Here is a 25,863-nt window from a genome sequence, read left to right on the forward strand (position 1 = left end):
GCCACTTCAATACCTGTCACTACTGTCAGTTCCTTGTAAGTTATTGATTTCTATTTGAAACAAATACCAGGAACAATATCTATGCTATTAAAACTCCTGCACTAAAGCAAAACCTTAATTACAACCTCCTGTTCTCTTGAGTCAAGATATTGACACATCTGACTGTCACACAGCCCATTTGTTTCCAACGTTGTTTTGCTTTACATTGCTGAAGACGCAGTAGACGTTACAGCAGGAGACGTGTTGCCCTGTGGAGGACACGCTTTTCCCAGTGTCAGGATTCAGAGATACCTGCTTATTTCCAGACCAGGTACTGCAGTTCCAGCTCTGTCAGATATCTGAATTGGGATTATTAGCAAATTCAGTATATCCTGCTGAATTCAGTTTGTTCATACATCAGTGGTTGTCACAGATATTTGCTTTTCTGATACCACCTAACACCAGTGCAAATCTAATGGGATCTATAATAGGTGCTAAATAGGGTAAGAGGCAAAGGCTAATTTTTAACATGACAATCTTTAAAGTACTTTTTAAAAGTGCCTTAAGTATTACCTCCATTTCATAGATGGAAAACATGGAATGGATACCAGACTTGCTCAAAACCCCAAACCCCAGTAAAACCTAGGTATCCTGATACTGATTTTGCTCCTGTCGGTTAAAGAGCTTTGGGGAAGAAAACACCCTGTAAAGTAACTCCCCCGCCCAAATACGTTGACAACAAAATGTATTTGCACACATAGAGTCAGAGACAAAAGGATTTTTCAAAGATGCCTAGGGATTTGAAGAAATATATTTAGAGATATCAGTATATATGTCTCAAATACATTCCGAGAACAGATCAGCTATAGGTCTGTATTCTCTAGCCACGCTGCTATGGGACTTTTGGTTAACAAGACGTACAGGCACATTAGTAAGTGAGGCAATCCTTGGCCTCGTTCATCACAGGCTCCAGTCCCATCTGAGATGCTGTTTTGCAATATGCGTTTCGTCTGTGTGAATAGACTTTCTAATTCATTACAGTAGGAAGCGATAAGAAACCCAGGTACTTCCAGACTGTATTTGTGTTTAAAAAACAAACAAAAAAAACCCCCAAAGCAAAACTTTGCATACCATTTAAACCCTTCTTTCTTACCAGTTTGCTTGTTTTTTTTAATATCAGATCTTTCCTAAAGAATGTTACCTGGTACAAATAAATTTGGGAAAGAATAGGGAATATCAAGAAGCTAAGGGATGACCTCAAGATTTTTTTTTTTTTACATTTTTATTAGTATTTTTTATCAGTTCATGGGAAAGGGAAAGTCTCCTGGTGAGAGATGATGTGCAAAGGGACCTTTCACACAGGAGTCTTACAGAGACAGTTTTGCTTTCAGTGTGAAGCCTGGTTCTCCACTAAGGAAATGCTGCTGTAATCCTGTACCAGCCAGATGAAGCTGTTAGATCAGTCCCATCATACAAGATTTAGCTGGTTCTTGGTGCCAGCTCTGTACCAGCAAAGGAGTTGGTTTTTCATAGCAAACTGAGCAGTAGAGTGGCTGCTTGGCCAGCGAGGAGCAAGGGGGTGTGGGTTAGTCACACTGTACAGGGCTCTGCGTTCTTTAGAAATCAGTCATTTGCATTTCTTGGAGCTTAGCGCAGCTACTGAAAGCAGCTGTGCCTAGTGAATTTTATGTGGACATTTAATTCCCAGACTTTTCCCTGCAGGCCCACAATTCACTCACATAACAACTTCTTCTTAGGAATATCTGCTCATGGTTTTCCTCTGGCATATTTGCCAAATCCTCCTGTAGTCTATCACCAAAAAAAAGCCTGCTTTCTCATGACTTCCAGTAAACATATAGGCCTTCAGAGAAGACAAACAAACAAGCAAATACTGAGTCCCTCCATTATTTTCAAGGTTTTTTTGTGTTTTTTTTTTTCCTGTCCAGCTGTAATTGCACATTTTCTAACTTGAAACATGGACGATTCACTACCGGTGTATGCCTGTGCCAGACACTCATCCTTCCCAATATCCTCCCACTCCCAATTTCTATGCATTAGCTTAGAAACAAGCTGTATAGCTGTCTCTGCTTCTTGGAAGAGGTCAGTGCATTAACACGCTACTGATTTTTTCCGAGGCTAGACAAGGTGTGGGGCAGAGTCAGCAGGACTGTAACACTTCATGCATTTTTTTGGACATCTCTGATGCTGCCTAATGAGAACTTTGACATAAGAGGTCATTCAAAGGGGAAAAAAAAGAAAAGGAAAAAGGAAAAAAAAAGCCTGAACTAAACCTTTCTTTGTTCCTTGCCCCAGGATGACACTACATCCAGCCCTTCACAAAAGCTGTAATTGGGTTCTATGCATAGTTATATGCAGATGAATCAGGAGTAATTTCACAGAAGTGTAGGGAGTTAGGCTGATTTTAAACTGAGCTAGCTTTGGTATAATTCAGTCTTATTTCTGTGGTTCTCTGTTTCACCTTGTTTCATACATATATGACGTCTGCCAAATCATTGTTGGTTATTAGAAAAACTAAATCAAACCATAAATTAGCTCACTCGTTAGGGATATAGGGCAGCAAGGGCTTTCCTTTATCTTTGTATATAATGATCCCAGTTTCTACAGAATACTTAATTTCCATTTGCAAGAGAATTTCATGACTTATACAATGAACTCTGTGGCTCATGAAACTCTGACAACGGTCTTCACTCCTTTCTTTTGGTAAACTGTAACAAATTTCATTGCCTTGTTATAAAGGAGATTATTTCTGGGAAGGAAATTCCTGCCCGAGGTATGTAAGAAGGTGAGAGATTTCCAAGTTTTGTCTCTTGAGCATATTAATAGTGCACCAAGGTTTAGCCACTTTCAGTATGAATTTATCAGAGGGACTTTAGAGTTCCTTTTAGCTCTAAAGAAGTGAGAGTGCCTCTGCCATTGTCAGAGAGTAACCGTCTGTCTGTCTTTTTGGCAAGCGCCAGAGTAAGTGGGTGGCAGCTGGGGACAAAGGCTGTGACTGCACTTGCCATTTTCTTGTGATAGCTGAAGCAGAGCATTGGCCTGAAGCAATTGCTGCTGAGTTCCTTATGTCTCCAGTACCGTTAGGGAGGGGAGTTATGCAGATGTAAATATTTATAGCAAATATGCTCGTTCCAATTGAAGCTGCTAGTATACTTTTACCCCAAAAGAACAGGGATGCTTTAGACAGTGTCATCATTTCCCATTAGTTATGGGAAGGGGGTCTCTTGCAGCTACAGGAACCTCAAGCAATTGCCTTCTGCTTTATTGTCTACTACATATTTTATGCTGAAGGTGTTGCCTGTAGGCGACCTGCTGTCTCTTGGACTCCTGAGTTCAGTGTGTGTTTTTAGCAGTCCCCTTTGATCAGTTCGAAGGCCGCCTGTGAATGACAGTGGAAGTCCTTTCTGTCGGGAACCTGATGTGATGCCTCCTCAGTCCCCGCTCTGGGGACTTTAAGGCATATCAGCAGCACCGAGTGACACTCTGTCAGTCTGCCATCATCTTCTTTCAGCGGCCTTTTCCTCTCTCTGCCTTTGCTTTGAAATTTCTTTCATTCCCTCCCTGAGCCCTTAACAGTTTTTGTAGTCTTATCTGAATCTTTAGCTACGTCCCCCTTCTTTAACTGTGACCATCACATTCACATTTTAATTGTGAACCTCATGTTCACGTTTTACTTGTGAGACTCAGAGTGCTGGGCGAGGTATTGCAGCATTTCCTCCTGCCAACACTTCTCTTTTTCTCCCTTTTGTTGTATTTCTTGTTCTTCTCCACCCCACCCAGCCTATATAATTCTCTTCCCCCTATTCCCAGTTCCTTACAGGAACAGTTATTTGTCAGCTTTGTGCATTAAAGGGAAATACCGTATTGTCTGGTTTTGCCCTACAGCAAGGCAGGATGATCATGATTCATTTCCTGAATGAAAACATAGATTCAAGGCCCCAGGGGCATTGAAACAAGCCACGCTGTTTCCCTCCCACTCTGAAAGAAATAAAGAATGATGTTGGCACAGAAAAGTATGTGATTTGGTGGTCAAATAATGCCCTGATCCGGTGCTCCTGCTGACACGCACACTCCGCCAAGCTGCAGCAGAGCCAAAAAGCAGTGACACAACCAACAGCTTCCTTCCCATGCTGGGTGCAGCGATCGGCAGCTTCAGGGACTGATGTTGAATCTCTGTGCCACTTCAGTGAACATGGCCTAGCTGTATTGAGTACAGTGGGAAAATCCAAAATATTTCCCCCCACCCCTTTTTTATATATTAGGGCCTCCTTTGGAAAGCCTGAGTATGCCTCCTGGTGAAAAACTTTCAACCAAAGTTGCTGATCAATGAGTAAACCTAGAGTTGGTTTACCTATGCCACACAAAGCATCACTGGCAGCTGTATAGGTATAAAACAAACATGAAAAAGAGAAAGCTGTGTCCTGACAGACTATGGTAGATATAAAATCATGAGCTTGGAGTAGTAGAGCAAGTAGAAGATATCTACTGGGGTAAGAAGAAGGCATAGAAAAATACACAAAGTAAGTCTTGTGCTTGTATGCGTGTGTGTTTCTGTGCGTTTGTGCCTGTGTGTTTAGGAGCTCATCCAACCTGAAAAATGAAACCCCTAAATTATAGCCCACCACTAATTTTGTATAGAACCAGAAGATGACCCTGCAATCACGTTTCAGTAACCTGTGATATTAAATGTGAACAGACTTCTTACAGCCCCTAAACCTCCCATCAGAGAAGCTTATGATGTGCAAATGAGACTCTCCATAATGACCTAGTGACCCTCTTCCGTTCTATTCTGTGAAACGACATAGCTCTCAAAGAGGTTTTCGTGTGCTGCACAAGGGTTGCTGTAAAAGGGGAAGGCACCGACATTGGCTTTTCTGGCATGAGGCACCCAAGGAGTAGTTATGGGAAACCATACCTCCATCTTGCAGTTGTTCAGTCCCACGGAATTAATCCTCTCCTACATCAGCTTCAGCTTCCCCATGCAGACAGGAGGCTGATTGCACAATCATGTGCTAGCTGCACGAAGAGGGCACCAATCTCAATTGCGTCCAGGTAAATAACATTTAGGGGTCAGTCTGCCTCTGGAGAATGCCAAAAATGTGTCCCAAACTGACACAGCAGCATTGCTACCCTCCCAACAGGAGTACTGCTACTCTTCTCTACAGCAGCAGCCATGATCATTGCTTTTTACCACCTTTAGGCAATAATGATTTTGAAGGTGGTGGAAGCAATTCATCTATGTCGCCTCTCGGGTGGGCTACAGCTGTGCAATGTAGCTGGCCATGAAGAATGTCCTCACGCACCCTCAAAAGCGCGCAAAACTTGGATGCATCTTCTTTGTAACAAGCAAGCTCAGCCCGCTCCCTGCAGCCTACATTGGCTTCTTATAGTTTTTGGAATTTAGTCCAAGGTATTGGACTTTATTTTAAAGAGCAGATTTGAGTGTAGCTATAGACTCCCTAGAGCTCATAAGCGTAGATCATCATCAATAACTTTATTTCTCTATCACACTGAAGGTTTTACAGGGAGAATCTTCTAAAACTGCAGCATTGAATCTCACAGGAAGGCACTATCACAAACTGTTTTGGTTTCTTCTCCAAGTACAAAGTGCTTTTTTGATCTAAACTTCTTACATAAACATAGGGGAAATATGAAAATAGATAAATAAATAAATAGATAAACCACAATGCTTCATTGCACACACACTCCTCCACAGGGACTGGATGAGAAAATAAATATGACAGCTCTTAGTCATGTTGCTTACTGCTGTTCTGGAGGGTAATCTCATACTATGTTAGTGAGCGCAATATAATGATGTACTTTAACTGGATCACATCATGGTATATGCACTTTTGTCTCTGAGGTTAGCATTAGATGTTCCAGAAAGAGTGAAAATGCACTGGAAAAATTACAGAATTAGATGAAATATTTTCTTTGTCCCGAGACAGAGCTGGCTAATGCTCTGATACAGAACTAAAAGCCCTTGCAAAAGGTATTTTTTCCATTTCAATTACTTGTACTTTCTATCCAACTTCATCTGTCAAGGCCCAAATTCTGATTTGCTTGTTTCTTCTTCTTCCTTTCTTTGTATGTTACAAATTCCCACCTCTCTGTAAGTTCAATCGACTCAAAGCCCTTGAAATGGGAAGCACTGCCTGTTTGCCAGGTGTTGGCATCAGTGTTTTGGAGAATGTTTCTTGCCGTTCTGTAGCTCTGTGATTCTGCTGGTTGGACCAGTTTCTTTTTGCACCCCTTTTAGCTGAAGCTCTAGAAGTGAATACAGACTGAAAAGAAGAGTAGCAGGCTCTCCTTTGGTCCTACACCCAGAGAGGGACAAACCTGTCTCCCATGCTCCTTCCATGTGCACAGCTTTGCCTCCTCTCTCCGCTCCCTCCCTCTTTCATCCAGCCAGCTGGCCCAGTCCAGAGGATGCGCTCCCCCACAATACACCAAGCAGGGATGGTTACTATCCTCACCAGCTGACATTAGTGCTGATTTCCTGTAAGTTGCCACAGAATAAAGAAGAGGCCTCTTTCCAAAAAATCTTTCCGGCTTGCTTAAAAACACTCTCTGTCTTCTTTTCTTCCTGCATGCATCCTGCAGAATCAATAAGGCCCTAGCCTCTTAGCCTTGAGCAGCAGAGAAGCTATTGCTACGAACTCAGCAGGAGCAAGAGCTAGGGCAAGTAAGTAGCCCAGAGCTAATCAAAAGTGCCCTCCCATGGCTCAGGATGTTGCCAAGTGCTTGAAGCAGAACCAGAAGGCAATGTACTATGACTCTTTTGTCAAGCAAGGAATCATCTTCATTATCCCCACTTGATTATCTCTCAATTTCACTAATTACATTTACCTTTACGTTACACTTACCAACAGAGCTCGGCCAAGTCTTGCTCTATAACACTACTTTTGAAAAAGTGTGTATATCTTCATATAGGTGCCTGATGACTCTTAAAAAGGATAAGACTCTCTTTCACATCAGTGTATAAATGCCATGACAGTCTGGTACAGAGAATCTGTATTCAACAAAACTATTCTCAGTATTCAATGAAATTTCAAGCAGCCTTTACAGTTTAAAAGAAATCATGTTTGTATCCCCTTACAGTATTCCTATTGCAAAAAAAAAAAAAAAAAAACCCCAACCAAACCAACCCAACCCAAATCAAACCAAAAACCTAGACAAAAAGGAACTCTTGTCTTTTATTACTACCGAAGGTGAGAAGGAAGGCAGGTATGTTGTTGGCTGTTGATGAAAGAGGTCCCTTACCGGCGTTTATAGATTTAGGACTCTTTTTTTTTAAGGAATCATGTGAGGGACATACCAGGTTAGAGAGATCACTGTAAGAATCTACTCTTGCCCAGGGAAAGGCACACAGCAAAGTGCAGTTACCTTTGGGGAAACTTTTGGCTGATGAAGGAAAACAGGGCAGTACTAAAAGAATTACAGCCTGAATGCAGAAAACTATAAATCCAGTGGTGGATTGTGTCATTTGCTGGGCTGTGTCATTTTCCTTGGGTACACTGTAGATTTCCAGCATGCTTTGTCCTAAATCATGGGCATATGACTTTGAGGATCGTGTGGAAATCTGTATTGTTGCTGTATTTAAAAAGCATGTTATTGCACATTAAAAATTACTTAAGGGGACATATTTTGGTTTAGTGAAAAGAAGTAATAAAGATAAGAACAAATCTGCTGAAAACAGGGCTGTACATTTGTCAAATGCATGGTTAGTTTAGGTCGTAGGGAAGCTCTGCTATCAGAGATGCGCAACAGCACTGGGATATCCTCTGCACGGAGGTACCAAACTCTCTCTCTCTGTCTGGGATTAGTGTCTCTCTCTCTATCTGGGACTTGTTTGTTTTTCATAAACATGGACCCTCTCAGAATTCCCTCTTCCCTGTGACATTTGTCTCTCCCCCTTTGAGACCAGCGGCCTTCTTGCCCTTTATAACATCAACTCAAGCATGGTAAGTGGTGTAGAAAACCTTGCATGAATTCTCTAGCTCCTTCAAGAGGGCTAAGCCACCATTTAAGTCCCACAGGCTTAAATGCTTTTTCAGCACTTGACCTCTTCATAAGGATGAATTTCTCCTACAGGGAGGACAGCATCCAAAAGTTGTTACTTTGTCAGTCAGAAGAAACTATAAAGCAATACACAGTAAATAGTACATAAACATCAAATAAAATAATAGAATTTGTAATTATCTGTAAAATACTAGTGTCTCACAGATTATTTGCTTGAATAACTTTAAAATCTCAGAATTAATATTTAAAGAAGTATATGGTTATAACAGTTCTACTAGAAACAGCAAAATCTGCTCAGTGAACAGTCTGTGTGTACAGCCACTGGTCTAAATCAACTCCACTGCCAAACTGCCAAGCACCAGGAAATATATTAAATGAATAGACAATTCAGAAATGTCCAACAGATAACTAAAATTGAAATTTTATTTTTTTCAATAATATTCATCAGACAATTTTCTGACAAGACTTTTCTGAAAGATGAAGTGCAAATGGGAACCCTGTAAGAATGTTTAGAAGAATTGTACATGACATTTTTTAAGCGCCACTAAGTACACATTGAATACTTTGTAAGTATATAGGCATAGCAACATGCAAGTGTCATGTACCTAACATTACAATATGCATTTTGTCTGCTTAAAGTTATTAATGAGGAAATTAAATGTAGTAAATGTGTCCCATCATCAGTGCAATATGTTTAATTCCCATGGATTTTGTTTACAGGTTAGTGGTGGTATTTCTGACCCATTCACATATATCCTTCCCAAAGCCATAAATTGCCAGTGTAAGAGCAGGGTACACTGGAGTTCCTTAGAGAATATACTTGCACTGACTACGAATAGGTGAAGTTGTTATAGTCCTTTCACAAATTATGTCTTATTATTTATTCTAGCAAACTTCCTGCTGAACTGAAGGTTTTTTGTAGTTATAAAATATCTCGGTTAAAAGTAAAGGATGCACAAGGATTGCTTTACAATTCTGTTGGAAAAGAGCTAAATAGCAACTCAAATGTGTATTAAAGGCTTGAGCCTCGTTCTTTTGAAATCAATAGGCGTATTGTACCCAACTTTTATGGGAGCAGGACATATATGAATCCTGTAATCCATGAGTTCACTCTCTTGGCTCACTGTTTAGGCAGAAGCAGATGATTGTAGGTCATATTTGCATATTTCTATGGAAGCTGTATCAGGGTATAAGCAAATCTGCTTTCATTGAAAAAGGACATGTGCAACTGCATATTTACTAACATTAATCAATATGCATAGAAAGCATAGAAAGAGGAAGTGATAAAGAATTCAGTCCAGCAATTAAAGATTTTCCTCCTCTTCATAATCAACATAAACAGTTGATGATCATCATTATTATTTTCTTTACAAGTTATTACTTTAAAACCCCTCCTTTTGATCCTATTATGAAAACCCTTCAATGATTTCATTGTAGAATAAGACTAAGAAAATGAGTATGTTTAGAAGAAAATAGCATCAGTGATTTTCAGCACTATGCATAAGGGCAGGGTAAGGCTGTCTGTAGTTTGTGCTGAAATGTGAGATCAGAGCTCACACATGAAACACTGCTGGCTTGACCCTGAACACAGGGAAAGTGCTAAAGTGCTGACCCCAACAGGCTTGGCTTTACACCTGAAATCTTAAAAAAAAAAGAAGAAATAAAAATCCTTGAACTTTTCTTTAATAGTAACACAGACTGCTCCTTTTAGAGGAGAAACTTTTTTTTCCTACCTCCTTTCCAATTAGACTGCTGCTTTTAGCCCAGCAGAGAATAAATGACTTAAGACACAGAATATGGAGGGCAGATCTATAGTAAACACAGAAGTCATGAATTTTTTTTTTTTTTTGCCATCTACTGAGAGGCTCTGGAAGCCCCTAGTACTGTAGTCATCATATTGGCTCCACACTGTCTTCTGTCTGGTTGTGAGTACATTAAACATTGCTGAAGAAAATGAACATGGCTTGGCAACAAGATGATTTCTAGATGCTGGAAGAATTCCCTTAAGGGCTGCTGGAAGCGCACAAAGCTTGGAGCATCCTGAGGATGTGGAATGATACGGAAGTGTGCTGTTAAACCATGTTTGTACCCTTATTTCCTCCTGAGTTAAAACAAGTGCAGAGTGCTGGGTTAGATTCATCGACAGCAAGAAGGAACTGTGCTAGCTTCTGTTAATGCCAAGTAGACAACTCCCATTTGCTTTAGAGGTACAAGGTCCACTCTGAAAAGCCATGTAGGAAGTCCCACTCTCGGTAAGAGTTTCTACTCTGCTCTGTTGACATCAAAGGCTGCTCTATCCATTTACTTTTCTCTTATTGTTTGCAATAGTCCTTCCTTGTCCCCCATGCATTGAGTGTTTTTAATGTAAACATGCCCTGGCAATATTATGTTTAAATAAGTAAGAGACATGTCAGAATATCTCAATTGGTATTGCATATTTAATTCAAAAGCTTGCATGTGCTTTTAAAGGTTTCTCTTCAAACCTGCATGCCTTACTGGAAAGAATTGTGTTGCAGTTGGATTGCACATCATTATCTAGTGCTGACTAAATATTGATGTCTTATAGCAGTTTATTTTTAAGCTGTTTGGGATGAATCCCCAGCCAGTGTAAATTGGCCCACATTTAAGGCAACAGAGTGAAGCTGATTTATACCAGCTGAGGCTGTGTCCTTACGCCCTGTTGAAAGCTCAAACTATCCCAAAATTAGTAAAGAACAGGGCAAGAATTATGAACCCAGGCAACATTTTCTTTCTACTTTTAACAGAAAAAAAATACAGTGATCTCATTTCAAGACTACACCAAAGATTCAGTAGTATTTAAAATGTATACAAATATCTCATAGCTAGTATTTAGACTAAGAGGTAGATGTCATATTCTAGGAATAGTATAGGGTGGAATGATGCGAATGGCAGTTGCTAAATACATCTGTTTGCCTGTTACACAGCACATGAAGGAGGGTTATAGCAATGGCAACCATAAGAAGGCTTACAATATTCTTTTCTTCTTTTGCTATTCTATGTTATCTGTCTTTCGGTGCATTCCTTCTGGAAGGGTATGACGGAAAAGTGGTGAGAAGTAAAAAGATCAGTAATACAAAACTTCACGTTTACAAAATGTTAGCTTTATCATTAAAGGCATCCTCTGTACTTTGATGGAAGCATTTTGTACTTACAATTTAAGATTACCTGGCGTTACTGAGCAAGTAGTGGAAATTCCAGGTGAGGTGATTCAGCAAAATAGGGGTCAGAAGAATGCAGCTCTCTCCCTCTCTTTCTCTGTTGTTCATGCTAAAAATACCAGGGCATATGGCAGCTTATTTCAGCATCTTAACATACTAGGCTCCCTTGAGGACAGAAAAAAAGAGGAAACTTGTGCTGTTGAGCCAGAAATAGATTACAGAACAGTGTTGCCAGACACACAGAGTGCTGGCAGCAAAGCCATTAGCGGAGTCAGTGTCTTACTTTGCCTAAAGGTGTTTCAGTGATATTTAATGGGCCTCAAAGAAATGGAAAGCAAAGCTAGTGAGAATGAGGAGTGGTATAAGCATTTTTATAAATTAGTTGTCATTGCAAGTAGAGGAATTACACATATTGCATTAGGATATCCACTGCTTGTATATGTACCTTTCAGTTTTTCCTTGTGACTGTTAGGGGTCATCCCCCTGCTTGAAATAATCAAAATGCATATTATAATTACACGGTTTTCCAATATCCATACACAGCAAGTACAAGATACTTACATGTAAGTACACTGTATTTACCTATATTTTTGCATAGTTTTTAGTGTGTACTTTGTGCCACTTAATAAAAAGCATTACTCGTTATTTTTGTTGGTTTTGCTTGTTTTTTCTCTACTAGACAGCTTATTCAATTAAAGTTGAAGTAGCTGGATTTTTGGTATGTTCATCACAGATTACCAGTTCCTAGGAGTGTAGAGATTAGACACTTGGAGGAGTCTGGGTAAGTGGTGGGGGAAGCTGCAGTGTGAACATGAAGTTTTAAATCACCTCCTTAATTAAGAAATGCAATATCAGATTTATGGTGCTAATTTAATAAACTTACCTTTAATTTGAATGGAATTGTAAAGGTAAGAACTCCATTTTCCTTTTGGTAACACTTTACAGTAAGTGGCACTAAATTACACTATAACTGCTATGTTACAGGGAATTACATGTAACTACACTGTAACTGTTGAAATAGCTACTGTACATGTGCGTACATGGTAACTTCAGTGCTGTTACAATCATGAATTACATAATTACAGATGATTCTGTCCTTTCTTTTCATTGAAATAGTTAAATATATATATTATACTGTAATGAAAATACACAAGATGTTAACTTTCATGTCTTATTTAGAAAAGTTGGTTTTCTTCATGTATTCCTTTATAGAGGGTATCTCAGTGCAAGACGAACCATCCTTAAGTAATGTGGAAACTTTCTAAAGTGTTCTAGCTTAAATTCTGAGCCTCAAGTTAAACATCAGGTTCCTTAAACTGTTTCTTGGTTTGTCAGATGACACTAAAAGAGTGGGAGGATGCACGCCTTGTCTTCTGATGCATCGCTTTCTTGTTCAAATCACGAGAATGTTCTTGAAGCACTAAAAAAAAATCTACATCAAAAAGTTTAAAAATAATCAGCAATTGACACTGTAAACAGTACACTGGCAGAAACTAGCTACCTGGTCTTGAGAAAACTACTCTGCAAGTGCGTGTGGGAGAGGATGTCACATACATTTTAGCGAGGGAGGATCCCATTCAGAACCTCCATTTTACACATTCGCTGGATACCTCCTACCATAATCAAATCGGTATTTCAGAATGAGATCTTGGACAAAGGGAACAGACGACGGGCTTTTAGCCTACTGAATGTCATTAGTGTTGAGCCATGGTTCTGCTTACAAAAAAGAGGGATGCCTCTTTACACCTAGCCTAGTAATTTAAACCCGTGAAGACCAGAAAGGCCTGCAAAGTGTTATCCAGGTAGAATGCTGGTGTGGGGTTTTTCCCACCTGCTTTGCACAGATGCAAGCGACATCACCAGATGCAAGATAATGGAAGATCAACTGTGTTAAAGATGAGCACGTGAGACGTTTTAATTGAAAACCAATGAAACAACCTACTTTAACAGTACAATTTATATCTCTTTTTGCAAAGTTTAAATGCTGTTTCTATGCCACTGGAGAAAATGGTTTGAAATGTTTACCCCAAGGGCAATCCTGCTTTTCAAGGTCCTACCTGACCTTCAAATGAGTTGGGTAATGGTTGGATAATGGTTCAAGTAACAACCCTACTATTCAAGCAAGCTGGAGTTAGGAAGAATGAAAAAAGGCATAAAAAACACACTGGTGGGGAATTCCACTTGAGCAAATAAGGCCCTCATCCAGGGAAGCACTTATTTTTAAGCATATGAATAGTGCCTTACAGTCCAATGGAACTTCTCCAACGCCTGAAGCTGAGCATGTGCTTAAATGCTTAGTTGAACTGGGCCCCAGGTCCTGAAATAAAACCTTGTCGTGTGTGACACTGTACTGCAGCGAATGTAACCTACTGTTGTGACAAGAACCCATATTTTTGGTACTAAACTGAATTACTTCCTTTGCCAGCCTTTTACATGTGTATGTTTTGAAAGACATGAATATCTTGTAAACCTATACTAGTTTTCAATGTGTCTAGTAGCACCTACCTGGTTCTCTCAAACTACCATATTATATTAACATATTATTGCATTTTTCCACAGATGGGTATGGAGTGAACTGTAAAAACAAGCATGCAATCACATCAATGCAGACTTATTTCTTTAAAATGTCATACTGTATATGATTTATTATGTTAACACTCAACCACATCATATTATTTATGTCTGTATATTTTGAAAAAAAGTGCTGCTTTGATTGACGTCACCCTTTTTTCTTAGAAATTAACAAGATAAATGTTTCAACAAAAACAATTAAAATACTCTAATATTGTCCTTAAAAGGTTTATATTCTTCTGATAAATAATCTGACACAGCACCTTTATCTTCCATTTTACCATACTACATGATGTCATATTCCAAACTCTCCCTTCCCCACATAAAAATAAAATCCCAGGAGAAAGTCCTTTACGGCAGACCATCATGCTTTTAGGCTTCACAAGTACAGCAACCAGAGAGAAATACTCTTTTGTCAAAGGTGCAAAACTTAGGAGCAAGACAAGCTCCAGCTAGACTAACTTGCGTTCTCCAGTGTAGAATCATTTCCAAGAGCTGTTATGGCAACCTTTTATTTCATTGGAAGAGGAAATAAGCCGATGGGCTTACAGTGTTTTGTTGTCATATTTAAGAGCATGTGATTTTTCAGCTGTTAATTACACAAAAAATTTCAGAAATAATCCAAACAGAGACTTTCACTGTGGAGCTAAAAGCATGGCAGGAATTCTCTATCATTCACGGTGACATAAGTTTGTACCTCACAAAATGCATAGACAGGAATTTAATATAAAGAATTAGTCCATTTACTGTATACACAAAACATATATCTTTTGTTTTAACACTTCTATTTTTTTCTTTTTTTTTCTTTTTTCTTTTTTTTGGCAAACCAACATAGAGAAGCAGCTCTGGAACTGCCAAATTAAAAATTGAGAATTTCAGCAACTCAATAGTATTTTTTAAGGATAGTAATCAAATGTGGTTGTAATTTAAAACCTGAGGCTGTGCACTGGTTGTTAGCTTAAAACTACCTTTCCATATAACATTGTGCTTCCATTGTATAACAAAGAAAAAATTAACAAGAACTAGAAAAGTTTGCTGCTGAACAGTGCTAGGACATACAGACAAAAAATACTAATACATGTTATCTACTCAGAATATTGATTTGAGTCATATCTAAAGGGATATAATGGACATTAGAAAATGCTTACTTGTGACTGACTTAGCTACTGCCAAAAAAGTTAAATATGTATCAAATAATGTTTAATTGAATTTATTATATGCACTATATACAGATACTAAAATGCCTTGCTGCTGTGCCTCATGAACACTTCAAATTTGAGTAGGCAGGTGAGTTCATGTGAAGCAAATAAATTATAAAAACAGAAATTACTCAGAAAGTTCTCTAATCTTTGCAATCCCAAAAAGCAGTAAAAGGGCAGGACAAATTTGTTTCAAATGAAGCACTATTATCTAACTTTGCAGAATCTGTATAGCTATTCAGCATGTTTTTACCACTGAAACATGGCACTGTTGTCAAGGTACCATTTAAAACATAACAAAACAAAGCAAAACAAAATGAAAAATTCAGTGGACTGATAGTTTTTTTCCACCAAATCCAAGCATATGAGAAACTATACTAAAAATATTTCTGTTTCCTAGGGCATATGTTTCACAAACAAGTTGCTTTTTGAATTATAGATAGACATGTATAAAACATTCTTTGTAAACCTCTAATCTTAGACTTAACATTTTATGTAAGTAAATTAGGTGCTTACCTAATAGTATTTGTTATGAATATTGTTCTATGACACACTAGTAGGGACATGATAAAAGAAAACTGAAAAAGAAGCAAGCTGCATAACATTTAAAAATGTAGAAAACTTGGATTAAGATGAGGATTAACATTGTTAAGGCTGTATATTCAAGCACTGTATGTTAAGAGAGCAGTGGGTATGAATTTTAGGCAATAAGAAATGTCCTGCTTTATGCATGATACTGTAATTATAGAATGATGATGTCAACAGCTGATTGTTGGCATAAACTGGCTACTTATAGCAGGTATACGAGTTAATAAAGATAGCAGAAGATGGCAGAAATGAATTCTGAGAAATGATAGCCAGTTTTCTCCAGCAGTCAGCCTGATAAGTAAAACTCCAAGATTCTAGCTCTGCATCTAAATGAAATACTCTTTTTTCTCCTCTGCATTGACTTGGCTGCCTTCTGCATTGATAATGGCTGTGTCGGCATCAGGTGCATCTTCAGCTCCTTTTGCTTCATTTGTTAAATATGTTCCTATAGGAATCGGTACAACAGAAAAGAAAAAAAAAACAAAGATTAGGTTTTTTTTAGCTTTATGCTGCATTATAGGAAGTACATTTCTAACAATGCTCCAATTGCTTCATGAATGGACAAATATTTTTACACAATTTTAGTATACATCATACAGGTACGCTCAACTTTCTCATTTGTCTAAGAAATATTTATAGCATTAATATTGATAGTGTACATATATGGATTCAAGTATATCCACAATAAATTAAGGAAATCTTTTAATAAAAATCCACTTTAGCTAACTGCAGTAATATGCAAGATATTTTGCAATTATAGAATAAGTGATAAAATCTTGGTTATTTCATGGAACAACTACCCATAAAAACCAAACCAATTTGAAGACTTAGATATTCATAAACGTTTATTTTTTTTTTAAAAGGCTACTGATTATTTTTGTATTTCTATTTTTTCTTGATAGTATCTATAGTTTAATTTTACAGAATTGTATCATAGTCATTTCCAAGAATTACAAAATCGAGGTAGTTTTATTAATTGAACCCACTCGCATTATACTATCACAGGTATTTTTATGCTCAGGATATGAATAAAAAGAGTTGTGTACAATAGCCAACTTCCCCTTTGTGAAAAGCATTATTTATATTGGCATAAGATGTATAACTGTTCATTCAGCAAAGTAAAACAAAAGAGACATACTTTCACTGGCTCATTAAAAAAATCTTGTTTTCCTCCGCACAGTCCAATCAAATTAAAAAGATGTTTTTATTTGCTTATGTCTGCTAGCCATATGATTATCCTATCTAAAATGAGATTTAATGAGATAATACCAACACTAATCCTCTCTTCACTTTTCTGTTTTCTTTTTCAGGGGTGGGTAGGGAATCAACCGAGTTTTAACAATAGGTCTACCAGCCATTCAGAGGTTAAATCTCAGGAAATGATTTTGGAACTAACTAGGTCAAAATAGGATCATAGAGAAGCTTAGTCAGAAGTCAGTGTCACTCCATCCCTGTTTTCTCTAATGGCGGGGGGATTGAAAATGAAGGGAGTAGAATTCTTAAGGTGAAATCTCTGAATAAAGTAAAGCTTGGCCCAGGAATGAACCCCTTATTCCAGTGGAATCATCGGTAAAAGAGTCACTGATCTGACAACTCACCACTGGCTTCTAATATTACCTTTTAAATACATACTTAAAAGTATTAGCACAATTTATTAAAATTAAAAATCTTGTTCACTCTCTCTCTATATATACTCTGCTGAATTGTTAATTAAAACTATGAGATTATGTAATCAAGTGTCTAGAGCTAAGGCCCAAAACCAAGGGGCAACCTTACCTCTTAGTCTCCCTAAATCACTGACTTATGAGATGACCTTGGGCATGTAACTAGATGTCCTTTGCCTTAGCCAGTCGACTGGAAAAATGGGTAAACTTTGCCTTAGCCAGTCCACTGGAAAACTGGGTAAGATTCACAGGGACTTCACTTGCGACTGGACTGTGAACTGAGCTTTCTTGTCCAAATCATTTAGCAGGTGGGGGAAGGCGAAAGAGAACAGCACTCCCAGGTGAAATCATGCCTTGCTTCCAAAAGTGACTGAACTTCCACTAAATCTGTCCTACCTTTATGTCTTGCCAGGTATCGACCAAGGAGAATTATAGAACATAGTGTTACAAAGACAACTACAGCCACTATTCCTCCTATAAGAGCATGGTCAGGTCCGGTCTGTCCAGCCAAAGCATTTGGATCTAGAGGGAGAAAAAAAACACAAAAGTGGTCCTACACAGACAAAAACTGACAGGAAAATTCACAATACCAAGTTTTATAGCGATCATCCCGAAAATAGGGCACTTCTCTCTTTAATATTCAGCATGGTTATTCCCACACTTACTACCAGTATCTTATCAACAACATAGTGCTGCTTGTATTCCCAGATTGTTAAAGCCCTGAGGACAGCACAGTTATGAAAAATATTACCTTATTCTTCTTTGGCAGAGGTTATTAAATGGGAAAGGTTTCTGGTTTTGTCCTCGTCATTTTACAACTGAAAACCTGGCCATAGCTATTTATAGAAGGAAAAACAAGGAACTGAGAATTGGGGATCAGATAGCATCAGCAGAATAGTGTCTGCATAATACATAATTTATAGAACTGATTCTCAGTGGGGAACCCTTATATATTCTCTTCCTCTCATTCCTATCCTATTGCACCAGAAATAAAAAGGCAGATAAAGTGCAGCCGTGCCAAGTTCCTCTGCACATGGCTGAGTCTGCATGAATTTGGTCAGATAAAGGTATCAGGCAACCTGAAGGATCATCATTCAGTCTCAAGCGTCAGTTTGTGAATTTACTATGAATACTCGATTAACACCCAACGTGAGCAAGCTGCAATAGATATAACAATGTATTAGCAGGTTCATTTTACTAACTCTGTGCAGAGCGCTAGGAATACTGCCAGATTCAAGCTTTCTGTGCTGGTCATTTGCCTGTTCTGTTGCCTGGTGCTTCACAAAAGTTGCAAAGAGGCAATCATGGGAAATGGCACTACTTAAGGGTGAGTAAGTCTTTGCAGCTTTTGAACAATGAACCAGCAACCTGTGACTGTTGACTCACCTGAAATATGCAAAAGAAGGTAAAAATTCAATCTAAGGATCATGGTAAGATTTCTTTTTTAATGAAAATGCCTCTGCTATGAAGTAATAGTAATTCTCTGAAGATGCTATTAACATGTACTGTATGTTGCCATCAGTCTACTCTCACTGCTTCGGGGGCATTTCCCTTGCAGGAGCTGTTTATATTCTGCAGATAGTTTGCAAACAACTTCTTTGCTTTGCAAAAGGGAAAGGCAGGAAAAATATTTAAACAGAAAAGAGGGCAAGTCTGTAGAGATGATAGAAGGGCCTCTGATAATCGCAAGGAGGTGTGGTTCCATGATACCATAATTACATTCTGCTGACCAGGATCATTGTATAACAGTAAGATGTATAGATATATCTACATACACACAAGTGTATGTAAATATAACATTACATAGATTAAATGAAAGAATCATGTTTTTCCCTCCTTTTGTAAACTGTCAAACATACTGAAACTACACTTTCAGGTTTGCTGGAGCACAGTGGTATGGCGACTGTTACAGATACAGTTCTGCTCTTAACAGTGACTGAACCTGTCAGGCATGGCTTTGTCACTTATTGCTGGCTTTCTGAGCTCCCACATCTTTCTCTTCTGGGTGCTAAGAGGACTTTGGGGAAGCTGGCCACAGCACTTCTATGGACATGATGGCAAGTAGTAGGTATTGGCCTCAAAAAAGCTAGAAACACCTTATAAAGTCAGCTGTGCCTGCCCCTCTTCCGTCTCCATGAACCTCCTGGCACGGTGCTGCTGTTGGTTGCACTATGCTGAGTACGCAGAATCAGTCCAAGGGGACATTGGCTCTATTTTGGTGATTAAAAATGACCCCGAGTTCTGTGTGCCAGCAGCCTCGCAGGGAAAAGCAAGACGGCTGAAGTCCTGCCTCGCCAAAGCAAGAGCTTGGAGCGCACAGCCATCCTTTCCCACACGTTGCAGAGGCTCTGTTTTCTGAGGGGAGTAAGGAGGAGGTGACTGCTCACATGAGAAAATGGAAGGTGACAGCTTGCTGCAGGATTGTCAGCCTGCTTGAGCCATCCAGAAAATTCCTCCTTCTGTGGTGCCTGTAGCAACATTGCCGTAAACCTCCTCCCTGCAGCAAAAAGGCAGCACCCATTTGGGCACCGAGGAGTAGCAATGTCCCCAAGTGCTGCGTGCGACCTGCAGGAGATGCTCTTCCCCAACACTGGGCCAGGAGCAGCATGAACATGTTTTCCCACTAAAAGCGAACTCCTGCTAGTATACTAGCAGTAAAATTAAAGAATGAAAGGAGATATTTTAAAGGATATTATATTTCCTGATGCAGAGTATAATCCAGAGAAGGGTTAGCACAGCACTTTATCTAGAGGCATTGTTTGAAAAGCTGGTTGCAGTGTACAGCCTTAGCTCAATACCCAGATTTACAACGTATCTCCTCTGTGTGCTTTAATAAACATTATAGATAAAAATCCTCACAATACACTGAGATGAATATGCCTCTCTGTTTTCATCCTTGGGTAATTTCCTATATATAGCTACTCACTCCTCCTCTGACATACCTGATGTGACTACACGAAGTGACCTAAAGCCAGCATAGATAGAAGGTTCCCACCTATTAGTGTGGATTAATGAGATTCTACTGCTGCTATAGGTTGAAATTTCTAACCTTAAAATTAATTTATATATTTGTTGGAAGGCAAAGGTAGTATTGTATTTCTGCTATAATCTCTTAACCTTGGTATCAAAGCCAGATTATATTGATAACTATTGCTAGACAAGTTTTTTCATGAAAAAACTTGTAGGTAACCTATTACCATTATATTACCACTGAACAATTTATTTGTTAAAAAGAAAAAAGGAAAGGAAGCAGAAGAAGGAAGAGATGGAAGGGAAGGAAATAAAGACAGATCCTCAAAAGTGGACAACATTTTCTTGGGAAACAAGCATTCTTTCATCTCAAAATGAAAATGTGTACAACATAAACAATATTCTGAACAGGGAGTGCACCTCATAGAAATATTCTCTTCACACAAAAATAATGTTAGCATTAAATATAAATATGCTCTACATTATGCATACAGAGTAATGCACTATACTTTTGCCTTTCATAAAATGACCTCAGCCCCATGAGTGAATTATAGATCTGGGGCTATCTATCATCATATAAATAATTACTATGTCAAAATGTGCCTGAACAGTATCTGAAAGATAGAAATACAGGGGTTTGGAAACAATGCCATTTTATATTTTAGGTATTTATACAGTGAACATGTATAATTATTGAAGCTTTCTGGGCATTTGTATTGGCAACTCCCATTGAAGTTCCTGAAAGTGCTAAGTGTGTATTTGGGTGTTGACCACTCCGCAGTTTGCTTTCCAAAAAATAGAACAGCATTCAGATTATTTTTAGATTCCCATTATAAGCTTCATGGGCTTTACCAGGTAAATCCTACCCTGCCACATACATAACTCCAGCAAATGAAATTTTAAGTATGCAATTGTGCAATAAATACTTATAATCCAGCTGTTTCCATTAAAAAAAAAAAAAGATTACTCTGTTCCTGTTTTAAATATAGACTGTTTTTTACTACATGAGCACAGACAGCTACAGTAGTCATGGTCTGAAACAGTGAAATTAAAATTTTGTAATCAGACTAGATCTTCTTCAAAGATCAGTTCTTTTTCTGTTTATTTCATCCTTTGATGAGACTAAGGAAATCTTACAGCAAGATAATGACACAAAAGCTCATAATTCTCTTTTATTTGTTTTTGTCCTAAATTTAGGAAGCTTCTTCAAAATACTGATTGCTGGTGCTGTGAAGTTGCACCCTTTTTCAATTTCTGGGATTTGTCCATTACTGCTTGTTCACAAACCCACAGAATAATACACTTAAAATGACTAAGAGGAAAAATATATATCATTGATTAAGAAATGAAATGCATCAGATAAATCTTAGACCTATTAAGTAAGTAGATATGTGGTTTTTATGACCTGCTGACAAAGTTTCAGTGTAGAATATTTTTATATGAATTCACACGCTAGTTAAGCAGAGAAATTTTGGAACAGTTTTTCATGCTTTTGCATAAAGTATATGTTAATTATTCATCTAATTTCATTTTCTTCCTGCATAAGTTTCCTTCTTACTTATGCATAGTTGACTTGACTGAGCAGGCTGCAGGAAAGGGTCAGATAACCCTTTCCTGAGCAAAGGGAGAACAAGCAGATTTGTGAATGCTGAAATGGTGTATTTTGGGGAATATATATGCTCAAGTAGCCCCCTTTATTGCAGAACTTTATTAACGTGTATTTTTGGCTCAGGTGCTGAAGCTTTAAAAAATCACTTTGAGCACAAGATGCACCCAGGTTTCAGGCATCCAAAACAATAATTTGTTTTGACCAATTCTACTAAAAGAAAAATTGGAAATAAAGGTCCTAATTTGCTGTGGAGCTTAAATAGCATTCACAAAATGAAGAGGTATTAAGCAGATGTATTATTCATAAATTACTGTACCATAAGGCTGGGAAAAGAACAGGGATGTCCCATTTCTCAGAGAAGTACTGAAAACACCAGCCTAGAGTCACTTTTACTGATTTCATGAATAATCAATTGCTGAGGCAAAGTAGAACCACTTCAGCAAGGGATCCTGGGGCATGGCTCCACGTTACAATTTATGTGGCAGAAAAAACTCTCCAAGTGACTCGTGCTTCTTTCCCCATATTCAGGGTCTTGTTATCACCCCCACTACAACTGGCCAATACTTCATACTTTTGCAAAAGCAATTTTTTGAAGGGCCTGGCTCAAAATCAGATCAGTAAAGCAATGTGCATTTTAGGGTGCGGAAACCCAAAAAGCACAAAAATTAAATAAATTGCTCTGTCATATTTGAAGGGCTGTTGAATTGTTGCAGATGAGGGCAGGGTGAAAATGAGTGGTGGGAGCCAGTGAATGTTTCTGGAGAAAATCTAGCAAGGAACCACAAATCATGAGACATCTAAACCTGCACTACTTTTAAGTGCCTTAGCCAGAGGAGAACAAACTGCAAAAACTATGGGAAGCAAGTAGTTTTGGGTTTTGTGAAGTCCACCAGTGAATGTAAGTTAAATTAGAAATATTACCCATTGAAATTTCTCTGCATTTCAGCTTAATCTCCTAAGGAGAGATAGCTTGTGCGATCACGCTCTTTCACTCTGTCCAAATTACTTAAGAACCATGGATGCATTACAATGAGTTTTAAGAGACAGTAAAGATCTCAGGATTATTGTTTTCCTACAACTAACCTGAGAGGACAGCTTGCTGCAGGAGCTGAGACCTTATTAGATATCAGAGAACCTATAGGAAGGATGCCTTTAGAAAAACCCTACCAGAGACAAAAGCTTCAGTCAAAATCTGTGCCCAAGAATCGATTTTTCATTAGAAGTTTCTCTGCATTGCAAGTACTTTGGTGTCCAATATGGAACAGATCCTGTTTGAAGCTTTTCACATGGTTAGGTGGCATTTATACCATCTGAGCCCTTCCCACCTCATCTTTTTCCTCTGCCCCCCATAGCCACTCTTCCTGCTTCTCTTCCTTCTTGTCTCATAACGGGTCAGCTCACACTGCAGTATTTGTATAATTCAATTAAAAAGGCAGCCAACCATGAGGCACAATCTCATTGGCAACCAGAGAAGATTTCTGTCTGCAGCTTATGGAACAAACTTGGTTTTTAAAATGTATTTAGGCTAATATCATTTTCCAGATTTAGCCATAGGGTCCATATAATTTTTAACTGTCCCACAAACGTAAGCTTTGGAAAAAAATTAAAAATTAAAAAAACCAAACAAACCGAAAAACCTCAGTGATTTGTCTAAAATCAGTAGGAAAGAAGACTAAAATAGGAATTTACTCACAATATGGATAGGAGGTAGGACTGAAGTGATAGCTGACAAGGTATTTGCTTTAGGAAAAGCGGCAGTAGTGCTGTCTGTGATAAATGCTGGTAAGTAGAATTTACCCATTTTAGCATCTTAATTTGGGCACCCCAGAGTTCAATTTCCCTTGCCTGGCCTGGAGTGCTGAAACAGGTACTTTTAATCTCATTTTGTTATATACTGCTAACCACTAAAATACATGTACATGAAACTTGTGAAAGTATTGTTAAGGGGGAAAAGAAAGTTTCTGCACCTTCATTTAAATTGCAAAAAGTAGCTGCCCAAAGGGGCTGGTTGTGAAATTCGTTGAAAATGTGTTTTGTTATTAACCAGTTCTGAACTTAAAATATGTGACAAGCTTCTTTTTCCTTCAGTGCCTGAAGCAAAGAAGAACAAAACAGTGTACTAATATACAGCATATATAAACTGCTATTTTAATAGTAGAACATCATCAACCATAGAGAAGACAGGCAGAAAAAAAGTTTACTTGTAAACCTTCAAAGGAATTGATAGCCTTTTCTTCCCATGTTACTGCAGTAGCATATTTGGCCCATTTCGCCCCTAAGTGGGGTTTTTTTTTCACAGTACTGAATTATATATACATTCCTATTAAGAAGAGCCCACATCCCAGAAGGATAAAAGTCCCACACTAATGTTTCAGCAGCTGAACCTACAGTTCCTTTTGAAGAGTTCATGCTGTGAATCTAAGACTTCTTTCAGTGGAGAGAAAAACCCAAATGTCTTCTGATGTGTATTTGTAAGTAGGTGGCCCTTGTCAAAGGTAAATAAAAGCATTACCCATACCTATTTATTTTGTAAATGTATTTTTTGCAATGCTAATAAGAGAGCTGTATACCTACAACGTTAAGGCAAAAAGTTTAATAATATTTTTCAGGGTCCTTAGAGCCTCGTTCCAGATTTTGTGCCTTGTGTCATTGACACAGTTTTTTTTTTAAAGGTTTTTTTTTCTTTTCTTTTTTTTTTTCTTAATGCTGCTTTAAAAGCTCCAGTTTCCTGAAGGGAACAGTTCCTCTAATTAGAGCACATAAAAGACTTTTCTTATTGACAACATTATATTTTTGTCCATCAATAAACTCATTAATTGCTTCAGACTTTGCCTTACGAAAAAAGAACTAAATTCTGCAAATTTTTGCCTTCATCCTATTTTCTGTAGAGGATAATGAAGGCAGTTCAGGGTTTGAAGAAATACTTGCAGCCCATCCAGCTATAACTTCTGGCTACTGAAACAGGAGGCTGTAGGGAAAGAGACAACTGGCACAGATAAATGTAGAATTTCCCTGTGAAGTTTCTCTCCCCATGTGAGTCAACTGTGGGCTGCAGCAACAGGCAAGTGATGCCTTAACTTTGCTTCCAGCATTTTAATTTTCATCTTTTTGTGAAGTTCTAGAATGCTCAGTGCCTCCATCAGAAAACAAAGAAAGCAGATTGAAATCTGGAAACTTCAGCCTATTAGATACTTCAGAAACAAAAAAAACCCAAAACCAAAACCAAACAAACAAAAAAGGAAGAACCCATCCCTACCTAGAAAATCAAGATGCATGACTTCGTACTTTGTGAGAAAAAACACATTTCATAAGTGTCATCTTTCCTCTGATGACTTTCTGTCAATAACTATAGGAGCATCCCTGCTCTTCTTGGTTTTCTTCATCATAAAAAGGACATGCACCAGCTGGAGTAGGTGTGTATGTGTGTGCACAACTCCTTTTCCTGTCATCAGAACTTAATTATCTATACAAATAATGAACCATTCTCTAATTAACACAGAGACTGGAGATGCCAATGTACTCTTCTGCTCCCTTCCTTGTAGTACCTTATAGTTGTGGGGTTTGGTCACTTCCTACAGACTTTGGTTAGCTAGAGAGAATATGAACATGATTGTGTGGGAAGGGAGCGTGGACACAGGGGCTGGGGCCAGTCACGCAGATGGTCTCTGGCAGTCTTATCTTTCACATACCACGAGAAAGCAACACATTATCAACACAACTACACATCATGAACCATGGTGAGATTGCTAAGAGAGTAATTGCCAGAAGCATTTAAGAAAGTTATTCTGTTAACCTTAAGGAAGTCCCAATAGCTTAAGTTTACTAGAAAGCAGTATGTTTCCACTGCGACTTTTTTGCCACTTTGATTTTATGCTATCTGTTATACAAACTCCCTCACAGATTGCTTCTCAGAGCTAATCAGTACCACTGCAGAGCTCAAATAATAAATACTACCTCAAGTAAGCAGTACAAGAAAGACATTCTTTCAGCTGAGAAATGGTATGAAACAAATGGAGAGGTTCAGTGAACTGTAGAGATAGAGACAAAGCTGTTCCCGATGGCAG

The 25,863-nt window shown here is 38.4% G+C and overlaps 1 protein-coding gene and 1 long non-coding RNA gene across 4 annotated transcripts in view; both read right to left on the reverse strand.

Moving 5' to 3' along the window:
* The window catches only part of LOC142416645 (uncharacterized), a 77,584-nt gene extending 70,659 nt beyond the window's left edge, over positions 1 to 6,925 (reverse strand). The window contains exon 1 of the long non-coding RNA XR_012777780.1: positions 6,864 to 6,925. This is a non-coding gene — a long non-coding RNA (uncharacterized LOC142416645). The remainder of the gene's footprint in view (positions 1 to 6,863) is intronic.
* A 1,560-nt stretch (positions 6,926 to 8,485) lies between these two features.
* The window catches only part of CADM2 (cell adhesion molecule 2), a 702,605-nt gene continuing 685,227 nt past the window's right edge, over positions 8,486 to 25,863 (reverse strand). For 2 of the 3 annotated variants that reach the window (XM_075516406.1, XM_075516421.1), the window contains 2 exons: positions 17,617 to 17,742; positions 8,486 to 16,001 (listed from right to left, as the gene is read on the reverse strand). In XM_075516406.1, the coding sequence (XP_075372521.1) occupies positions 15,883 to 16,001; positions 17,617 to 17,742 (245 nt within the window). In that variant the 3' untranslated portion in view covers positions 8,486 to 15,882. The remainder of the gene's footprint in view (positions 16,002 to 17,616; positions 17,743 to 25,863) is intronic. The other variant, XR_012777775.1, reaches the window with a different exon arrangement.

The sequence above is a fragment of the Mycteria americana genome, chromosome 1 (assembly GCF_035582795.1).
Source record: "Mycteria americana isolate JAX WOST 10 ecotype Jacksonville Zoo and Gardens chromosome 1, USCA_MyAme_1.0, whole genome shotgun sequence".
NCBI classification, from domain to species: domain Eukaryota; kingdom Metazoa; phylum Chordata; class Aves; order Ciconiiformes; family Ciconiidae; genus Mycteria; species Mycteria americana.